This window comes from Dipodomys ordii, unplaced genomic scaffold (assembly GCF_000151885.1).
Source record: "Dipodomys ordii isolate 6190 unplaced genomic scaffold, Dord_2.0 Scaffold198, whole genome shotgun sequence".
In the NCBI taxonomy this organism is placed as follows: Eukaryota; Metazoa; Chordata; class Mammalia; order Rodentia; family Heteromyidae; genus Dipodomys; species Dipodomys ordii.
This window is the reverse complement of record NW_012267414.1, coordinates 358942-369816: the sequence shown is the minus strand read 5'-3', so window position 1 is coordinate 369816 and position 10875 is coordinate 358942. Positions and strand designations below refer to the sequence as shown.

The window sequence follows — 10875 nt, the reverse complement described above, 5'->3', positions numbered from 1 at the left end:
ACACTTGATAGGTGCTGATGACTCAAGCCCATAATTATAGCTACTCAGGAGGCTGAGAACTGAGGATCATGGTTGAAATCCAGCCTGGGCAGGAAAGTCTGTGAGAGTCTTATCTCCAATTAACTACCAGAAAACCCAAAGTGGCACTCTGGCTCAAAGTGGTAGAGAACTAGTCTTAAGCAAAAGAGTTCAGGGATGGCTCCCAGGCCCCATTTTTAAGCCCAATGACAGACCAAAAACAAACAAACAAAAGAAACCCCCACAAAAACCCAGAACAAACAACAACAACAACAAAAACCACCCAAAACAAAACAACCAACCAAAAAACCCCACTTAAAACTTAAATTCAGAGACCATTTGCCTCTTGACCATAATCCTAGCTACTAAGGAGTCTGAGACCTGGAGGAGGGGGCTGGAGACCATCCTGGGTAGAAAAAATCCACAAGACTTCATCTCCAAAACAAACAGCAAGGAGCTAGGCTAGATGTGTGACCAACCGAGTATGAGGTCCCAAGTTGGGGTTCTGAGTTCAAATCCAAGTACCAGCATATAAACAAACACAAACACTTCAGGGTTTATTGTTTTAAATATTGATGGTTTTGCATCCTTTTTTATAACATGAGTAAATTTATTTTCTGAATAATAAATTTCAAATTGGCCTGCTTCCAAAAATTAAAGCACATCAGAATTAACCCCCAAAGAATAATTTTTTTTTTTTTTTTGCCGGTCATGGGGCCTGAACTCTGGGCCTGGGTGCTGTCCCTCAGCTCTTCAGCTCAAGGCTAGCCCTCTACCACTGGAGCCACAGCGCCACTTCCGGCTTTTTCTGTTTATGTGGTGCTGAGGAATCGAATCCAGGGCCTCATGCTTGCAAGGCATGCACTCTACCGCTGAGCCACCTTCCCAGCCCCCCAAAGAATAAATTTAACTTCAAAAGATGATCACTTACACCTGAAAAATAACTAAATACAAATGTATTTACTGATGAATACCCTTTTATCCAAAGAAGAATATGTAAGATTATATGTCTTGGGGGTTTTTAGGATTTTGGGGAAGAGTTGTCATGCTAAGCAAGTATTCTACCAGTAAACAACACCCCAGCTATATTTTAATATTGCTATTTCTAAGAAGACATGTGGGTTGACACAAAAATAAAGCAATACATTTAGTGTACAAAAACTATCCATTTCTGCCAATACATAAAATACTTGTGACTCCTATTGTGTTCAAGAAAATGAACAGAAGTTTAATAACTGAAAGTTCATTTATAAAATACAATGGTCTTCTACTAGTATAGTTTGAATATGAGTATATTCTAAATAAAGCTTAAAATTTTTACTTTTTTAAATCCCACCCAAACTCAAAAACTATCATTTACATCACTTACAGTAACAACAAAAAAGAAATTAATGTTATAACTTGTAAAAATACTTATAAGCATAAAGCAAAAATTATAAAAACAAAAAGGAAAAAGAACACTACCTTTAAATTGATAACCTAGCTACTTGTGACATGCCCATTTGCAGATGTACTAACAGGAGATACATTTGAAACAAGCAGACAGACATTTAATTTATTTATAGCAATATTCCAACCAATCCTAATATAACCAATTCTCAATATATGTATTTCAACCAATCCCAATATAACCAATAATCCCAATTCTATGTACAAAGTTTAACAGAATCACAAAATTAAATCTTTTCTAATATATAACCACTTTATGCCAATTCAGAAAAACTCTATCCAACACATCAATGACGAAAATCATGAGGTATGACTAAGGAGGGGAAAAAAAACAAAATTCAGCATCAAAAGTACATGTACTTCAATGTAACTATGTATTTCTACTTTTTTAAAAAAGCTTTCTTTATATACCAAAAAGAAATATATTTGTTTTGTGAATTTAAAAAATATACACATCATCTTCCTTTGTTTTCCACGTCCAAATATGAATTGATAGTGAGGTCATTTGCTTCTTTAAGAGCTCTATAGAAGAGATGAATACAACTTAATATATCTTCTTTAAGAAGTATGAGCTGAAATATCAGGCATTCCTCATGTTACTTTTCAGTGTATTTAAGGAATTCTGTCTTGTAAACATAGCATTAAAGAAACACTGAGGTCAAAGTGCATCACTGAGCAGAGGGCCCATACAAACTATACTTGTTTGTGAAATCAGGGTGCTTGTGAAATTTATGTTGCTAGAAAAAAATGCTAACTGCTTTTCTCCCTTTTTGTTTTATCTGGTTATCACAATTAAACATCAGAAGATTTCCCAACATAAATACTGATGTAAATGTTGATTTCAAGGATACACAACTTTCATAACAGTCTATTTCTCAGGCATTGTTGAGACTGAGGTCACACTAGTCTGGAATAACTGTTGCAGGGTCTTACGAAGTATTCCTTCTGGGAGACTTTACTGCGATGTGAAGTTCACTGGCAGATGTAGGCTTAGCACCATTTGGTGGCTTTGTAGAGGAATTAGATGGAAATCTATGACGATTACGCTCCTCACCAGAAGTAGATGAATGTCTTTTTCTTCCAAATTCCTCACCAATAGGGTGCTGCAAATCATGAAAAGTGGCGTATTTTACTGTCTCCCTCCTTCAGAATCTAAGGCCAGACTTTTCCAGCAGGGAGAAACTGTTTTGGTGCTTCAGTAGACTTTTTACTACAATGACTCCCTATAGCACTCAAAGTATTAAACTCAAATTTCCTCCTTAACTAAATCAGAGGCTCACTTTTTCACTCAACAGATACTCATAAAGCTCCCATGTTTTGGGGTTTGAGCTACAGAACAGAGTGTAAGAAAAGTAGCTTAATTCCAGACATATGCATTTCTACTGATTCCATTCCTGAGCCATCAAAGCCACTTACCCAGAACCAAAAGACCAAAAATCACAACCCAAAGCAGGAGTGGACCTCATCTTCCATTTACTTTTTTTTTGGCGCTAGTCATGGGGCTTGAACTCAGGGGCTGGGAGCTGTCCCTGAGCTTCTTTTGTTCAAGGCTAGCACTTTTACCACTTGAGCCACAGCACCACTTCCAGCCTTTTCTGTTTATGTGGTACTGATGAATCGAACCCAGGGCTTCATGCGTACTAGGCAAGCACTCTACCACTAAGCCACATTTCCAGCCACCATTTAGTTTTCTGCTCTACATTTTAGTTCTTATTCTTTCCTCATTTCTGTATTAGTTTTATTTTCTCCTTTGTCCTTATTTCTTACATTCATCCCATTTCTTTTCCTTATGAAATCAAACTGATTATAGTCTTCTTTCCTGTTGCACATAACAAGCCTTGCCTTAATGAAACTAGCTATAATTATATATTTTGTGTGGTGCTGCACATGTAACCTGGGGCCTTGCACATAGTAGGTAAGCACTCTACCACTGAACTGTTACAAAAATTATATGGGTTAAAATAATCAAAAAGGTGAACATTTTGGGGGCTGTAGACAGACTTTAGTGCAGAGCATTTGCCTAACATGCACAGAACACTGGTTTTAATGCTCAGTACAAGAAACAAAAGCAATTTTAAAAAAAAGTACTAGTAGGTGCCCAGCTACTAAGTAGACTGAAATTTGAGGATCACAGTTTGAAGCCAGCCCAGGCAGGAAAGTCTGGGAGACTCTTTTCCTATTATTATTATTATATTTAATTATGTATTGCATGGTACTGCCTTTTTTTCCCCCAGTCCTGAGGTTTGAATTCAGGGCCTGGGCACTGTCCCTGAGCTTCTTTTGTTCAAGGCTAGCGCTCTACCATTTGAGCCACAGCACCACTTCTGGTTTTCTGGTGGAGATATGAGTAATAAAAAGAAAAGAGGATATAGCAGTGATACTCACTTGTGGATGGGGGCAGGAGAGAAAAACTGAAAGCAAGGAAGGGGAGCCATTGTCCACATTGAAATGTACTCATTACCTGACTTATATAACTGTAACCCCTCCATCTATTACCTTTACAATAACAATAAAAATTAATTAAAAAAATAAAGAACTCACATCAACGCGAAAGTCTTCTAATTTCTTAAACCTACAGAGGTATTCCTGAAGTTGTGGGTCCACAGACTGTGTTTTAGATTGAGAATATTTCAGATAGGCCCAAAATTTTTCTAGTCCATATAGCTGACCTAATAACAAAGAAGAATATGCATTGTTACATGGAATTCCTTTAAACTGGCTGGTAACTGTAACCCTAGTAATTCTAGCATTTGGAAGGCTAAAGCAGAATGCTGAGTTTAAGGCCAACAGGGCTACATAGTAAGATCCTGTCTCAACAAAACAAAAATAAAAGCCCCAAAAGATCCATATTAAGCCGGGCGCCAGTGACTCACACTTGTAATTCTAGCTACTGCTACTCAGGAGGCTGAGATCTGACGATCTCTGTTCAAAGCCAGCCTGGACAAAAAAGGCTGTGAAACTCTTTATCTCCAATAAACCACCAGGAAACAGTAGTGGCGCTGTGGCTCAAGTGGTAGAGCACTTGCCTTGAGCTGAGGAGCTGAAGGATAGCACTCAGGCTCAGAGTTTAATTCTCATGACCGACAAAAAAAAAAAAAAAAAAAAAGACCAATATTAAACATGTGATTCAACTAGTAAAATTATTTCTCTTCAATATATGCTTTTTTTAGATCTTGAAAATAAGACATGCAATGAACAAACAACAATGGTAGCTAACACTTATTGATTATATATAACAAACATTTAAGTGCATATAAGATACACATATTAATTTGAATCATAAATCTGTTAACAGGCTGTTGATGAAGATGAAGGAACTTACTCAATGTCATAAAGTTACTATGCACCGGAAACAGAACTCTGACCTAGGGATCTGGCTTAGACCCTCTACTTTTTCTCACTTGCAATTGTACCAATCCAGTTCAAGCTTACCCACTGATGTTACTTTTTTTTTTTTGTCAGAGGCCTGGGAGCTGTCCCTCAGCTCTTCAGCTCAAGGCTAGCACTCTACCACTTGAGCCACAGCACCACTTCCAGCTTTTTTTTCCTGCTTATGTGGTGCTGAGGAATCAAACCCAGGGCCTCATGCATGCAAGGCAAGCGCTCTACCACTGAGTCACCTTCCCAGCCCCTGATGTTACTATTAATGTGCTCCATCCTTTGCCCATGAACCATAATAGAAGATCTTAAATGGTTTACTATGAAGACACAAATTATAAATTCCTTATTTGTTGACAGATTCAGATTTATAATTTCCAAACATTAACTGATTTTTTTTTTTTTTTACCAGATTCGTAGTCTTTTTTGGTTTCTTCTTGGAAATCCTTAAAAATTTCTTGTCTGAATTTTTTTTCCAGTCCATAACTATAAAACCTGAACAGGCATTCTAACCCATACCTATGAAAAGGAAACAGAAGTTTTACAATGATTATTTTTTCCAAAATAACACATTAATCATTAACAATCAGTGGCATTAATATAAACATATATAACACAAATAATTAAGCAAGAAATGAGGTTTAACATTTAGATTTTTAAGAGAAATGCTAATTAGTAATATTTGAATGACTTTGCTACTGTTTTTGATGACTCAGTATAGTCAAAGTGTCTGAGAATCTATAGTCTTTGATTATAGCTTCAGACCTACAGTGTGTCTCTCCCGGCTATCTCTGTAGAACTTTGGAATATTTTCAATTTTTCTTAGAATGAATAACCACATGTTTTTCTATAGCATTAAATACTCTTGAATGTGATCTGAACTCTAAAAAGACAAGGCCACTCTTAATCTTTTGTACTTTGGAGTCTAGGCCAGGTGCTTTACCACTCTTGATGTGATGGACCCAGTGAAATGGGGCCTAACAGAACATTCTCTGCTTTGGTTATTAAGTACAATTAGTAGCACATACCCTGATAAAAGATCACAAATCAGAAAACAAATTTATTTGCTTTTTCCTATAGCTACCTAGAAAACCTGAGACAAGTTCTGTACAGTGGGTTAGCCAACAGCATGGGCTCAACATTCACCTAACAGTGGTGAGCAGAACCCAGGAAAGGGAGCACAGCCACTAAAATGTCAGTGAGAACCCTTAGACAGGCGACTCAAGTATTCAGAGTGACTGCCTGTCCAAAATTATAAATAGGCTTCTTGGCAAGCCAGCAAGAGAAACACACAATGCCAACTATATACTTACACTCTAATCCTTTGCTTTGGCATCCAGAAGTGATGCAATTGGTTGAGTTTGTATGGCTGAAAGTTACATGATCTGCTGGGAATGTGACCTAGAGATAAGAGAGCTTGCCTACTATGCATGAAGCCCTGGGTTTGATTCCTCAGTACCACATAAACAGAAAAAGCGGAAGTGGTCAGTCCTGCGGTTCAAGTGGTAGAGTGTTAGCCTTGAGCAAAAGAAGCTCAGGGACAGTGCCTAGGCCCTGAGTTCAAGCCCAGGACTGGCCCACCCCGCCCCTCCCAAGAAAAAATGTGATGAAGGACTGAAACACAGAGTGACAAAAGTGCCATGACATTCCTCTTATGGGATTATCTTATATTGATTATATTAGAATGAGAGATGCTCAATTTTATCTAAAATCACCTGTGAATTTATTCAATATTAGGCCATATTTGGATTTTTACTCTTATTTTTTAACAGATTATTTCAAAGACCAAGAGTATTCCATTAATAACACAACTAAAATATGCAACCTAACTGCTTGAGAAAAGAGCAGAGGCAAGTGTCTAGCTCTTTCAGTTCATGCCTCATGAAGAAAAAACACTAAAACTTGGGAAGTAGAGCTGTGCCTCAAGTTGTAGAGCACCAGCTTTTTTTTTTTTTTTTTTTTGGTCGGTCATGGGGCTAGAACTCTGGGCCTGGGCGCTGTCCTTCCGCTCTTCAGCTCAAGGCGAGCGCTCTACCACTTGAGCTACAGCGCCACTTCCGGTTTTCTGGTGGTTTATTGCAGATAGGAGTCTCACAGTCTTTCCTGCCCGGGCTGGCTTTGAACCATGATCCTCAGATCTCAGCCTCCTGAGTAGCTAGGATTACAGGCGTGAGCCACCAGCGCCTGGCTTCCCTCATGTCCTGATTATAGGAGAGAATTTTTTTTTTTTTTTTTTTGTCAGTTGTGGGGGTTGAGCTCTCAGCTCCTCAGCACTCTACCACTTGAGCCACAGGACCACTTCCAGTTTTCTGGTACTTACTTGGTGATAAGAGTCTCATGGACTTTCCTGCCCGGACTGGCTTTGAACCACGATCCTCAGATCTCAGCCGCCTGAGTAGCTAGGATTACAGGTGTGAGCCACCAGGGCTTGGCTTAGTATTAAAAAATTTGGGGGGGGGTCTGGTCGTGGGGCCTGAACTCTGGGCCTGGGCGCTGTCCCTCAGCTCTTCAGCTCAAGGCTAGCGCTCTACTACTTGAGTCACAGCGCCACTTCCAGCTTTTTTTTTTTTTTTGGCCTCAGGCATGCAAGGCAAGCACTCTAACACTGAGCTGCCTTCCCAGTCCTGAAAATTATTATAATTATATTCAGTCCTTGTGCCAGTTTCTAAGGTTTCTACCGATCACATCATCAGTTGTTTATGATCTCCTACAGTGTGGGGCTGGTCTGTATGAACACTACAATATGGTAGGAAAGTGACAGTATGTCACTTCTGTATGTAGATTATACAAGATACAGACCTCAAAGCTATGTTTCTGTCTTACATCACTCACTGTATCTGAAGCTAAGCTGTAAAATACCTTTTGGGAGGTTGCTGTGACCAAGAACTGATAACCTCTGCCCAACAGCCACGGGATGGAGCTCAGGGGGATTCTCTAGCTCAATTTAAGTCTTCACTGATGCCAACTCCATCAAAAACACTGATTGAACCCAATGGGAGATCTTGGGCCAGGACTCCTTAGAGAGCTGGATCCTAAAGTCTTGATCCTTAGAAGCTATGACTTAATGTTTGCTTTAATCTTCTGAGTTTGTGGGTAACAGAAAACAAACACTGGATCCATTTCCATTATGTTGTACTACTTTCAGTCAGGTTACTTTGGTACTTGTTTCTTCCATGTTTTTTGGGGGTCCGGTTGTGGGGCCTGAACTCTGGGCCTGGGCGCTGTCCCTCAGCTCTTCAGCTCAAGGCTAGCGCTCTACCTCGAGTCACAGCGCCACTTCCAGCTTTTTTCTTTTTGCTTATGTAGTGCTGAGGAATTGAACCCAGGGCCTCAGGCATGCAAGGCAAGCGCTCTACCACTGAGCCACCTTCCCAGCCCCTCTTCCATTTTTTTTTAACTCACTAAGTATAAAATAACTAGAAACTTATTTACCTATAATTTTCTTTTGCATCTTCCCAAGCAAGTTGTCTAAATTCCTCATACATTTTTTTATTGAAGTGATCTCTGAGGAAAAAGGACCAAAAACGAAAGAGGGTATTCATTTCTTGGGACTGTCCAATTCCCAAGCGTTTTCTTTCTGGAAAAAATACAAATAACAAAGCATTTCAAAATTAAATATACCTTTAAAAGCCAAGATAGGGGGCTGGAAAGGTGGCTCAGTGGTAGAGTGCTTGCCCAGCACGCATGAGGCCCTGGGTTTGATTCCTCAACAGAAAAAGCCGAAGTGGTACTGTGGCTCAAGTGGTAGAGCACTAGCCTTGAGCTGAAGAGCTCAGGGACAGCGGCTGGGAAGGTGGCTCAGTGGTAGAGCGCTAGCCTTGAGCTGAAGAGCTCAGAGACAGAGCCCAGGCCCAGAGTTGAAGCCTCACGACCAACAAAAAATAAAAATAAATAAAAGCCAAGATAATTGGCATTTTATATAGCTTAAAATGAACAAAGCTAAACATACTAATCCTTAAAATTGTATTTCTCAAAACAAAGGACAAATACTAACCTATTTTATGATATGCTTGCTCAAATTAGAAAAAAATTAAGTAACAAAAAACCTACTAAGTTTCATTTGCTAATGTGTCGAAGCTATAATAAATGGATATATATAAATAAATTTACTTAAAGTCATTATTGTAAAAAAATTAAAGAATATCTTATTCAGATACTCCGTGAAATAATTTCAACTTTTAAAACATTTTATTTTCAAATATATTTAGGTAAAGCACAAGCATCTTACCACTTAGACATCTTCGACGATACTTGTGATATACTTGTTGGGTAAAGCCATTTTCCTTCAAAAGCTCATGGGAAGGGTGCTGGAACTTTGGGAATGAGTGAGGAGTACATCCACAACTTCCCATTAGTGGCGCACCTTCTGAAGGTGAAGCATTTGAACTGCTGTTTAAGAAGGGGGAAAAAACCTTCAAATGGAAATAGCAAGAAACAGGGACATAAACTATTTTCCTTAGTAATCTGCCTGAGCAGTATAAGAGAAAGTAGTTCCTAATACTCAACTAATGACATATACATCTACCTATGTCCAACACACAGGTGAATTCAGATGGTGATAAAGAACAAAATCATAAATTTTCAAACTAAAACAATAAGAAGATAACTAGGCTCATTACCTTCTCAGATCTAGTATTTTTAGTCAAGATTATGTTTTTATTATCATTATATTATTGAATAAATTTTCAGTTTAATCTAAGTAACATGAATGTAACAATGAAGACATGGAAATGAGGGTCAGAAACTAACAAAGACAAAAGTAATTTTTTCAAAGGCAAATTTGCAGTTCTTTAATTCACTTCAGCTTTGCAATATCCCCCAAACCTACCTTTGTTTTTATCTGTACTCCATTACAAATGCAGACCTCCCTCTTCTTTCACTGACAAGGATCTAAATCAGTGGTTCTCAAAGTGCAGATCCTTAGAGGAATCTTAAGAACCTTCAGAAAGTCACCAAATCAAAACCGTTTTCATAAAGCAGTAAGACACTATTTGCCCTTTCTACTGTTTGGAAATTTGTTCTGATGGCACAACTACTGATATGAATTGAGGCACTAGCACACTAGTGATATACTTTCACTGCTACATGCTTGTCAAAGAAAGAAAATAATGCCCACTTCAACTTAAGATGTCCTTGATGTCCAGGAGCCAGTGGCTCACACCTGTAATCCTAGCTACTCAGGAGGCTGACATCAGAGCATCGTAGCTCGAAGCCAGCCCAGACTGGAAAGACCATGAGACTCTTATCATCAATTTACTATCAGAAAACCAGAAATGGTGCCATGGCTCAAAGTAGCAGAGCATTAGCCTTGAGCCAAAAAGCTCAGGAACAGCACTCAGACCCTGCGTTCAAGTCCCATGACTGACTGACATGGAAAAAAAAAAGATGTCCTCAAGGAAGCAGAAAACATAACTTAATGAAATCAACCTTTGAGTACCCATCTTTTTTTTTTTTTTTTTGTATATGACAAAAACAAGATGGAAGACTGGATGAAAAAAAAAAAACTTAAAAAAAAGGATGGAAACAGACTGGGAATGTGGCTTAGTGGGAAAGTGCTTGCCTCGCATGCATGAAGCCCTGGGTTCCATTCCTCAGTACCACATACACACAGAAAAGGCCAGAAGTGGCGCTGTGGCTCAAGTGATAAGAGTGCTAGATGAGCAGAGAGGCTCAGGGACAGGGTCCAGGCCCTGAGTTCAGTCCCTAGGACTGGCAAAAAAAAAAGGATGGAAATCCTAATATTTTAATAGATTTGTTTAACTCTGCAACTTAAAATGGCCCATATAGCAAACTGTGATTTCTACCATAATTTTTTAAATGTTATAAAAATACAAAAAGTCCTTTTGTAGCATATTAAAAATATATATTGCAGTGCTGAGAATGTGGCTTAGAGTGCTTGCCTAGCATGCATGAAGCCTTGGGTTTGATTCCTCAGTATCATATAAACAGAAAAAGCCAGAAGTAGTGCTGTGGCTCAAGTGGTAGAGTACTTACCTTGAGCAAAAGAAGCTCAGGGACGGGGCTGGGAAG

At 38.8% G+C, this 10875-nt stretch overlaps 1 protein-coding gene across 1 annotated transcript in view; it reads right to left on the bottom strand.

Moving 5' to 3' along the window:
- Window positions 1-914: 914 nt before the first annotated feature.
- Larp1b (La ribonucleoprotein domain family, member 1B) overlaps window positions 915-10875 on the bottom strand; it is a 67926-nt gene continuing 57965 nt past the window's right edge. Inside the window, 5 exon segments of the mRNA XM_013034875.1 lie at window positions 915-2570; window positions 4009-4136; window positions 5255-5364; window positions 8278-8422; window positions 9074-9234. Coding sequence (XP_012890329.1) covers window positions 2397-2570; window positions 4009-4136; window positions 5255-5364; window positions 8278-8422; window positions 9074-9234 — 718 coding nt within the window. The 3' untranslated portion in view covers window positions 915-2396.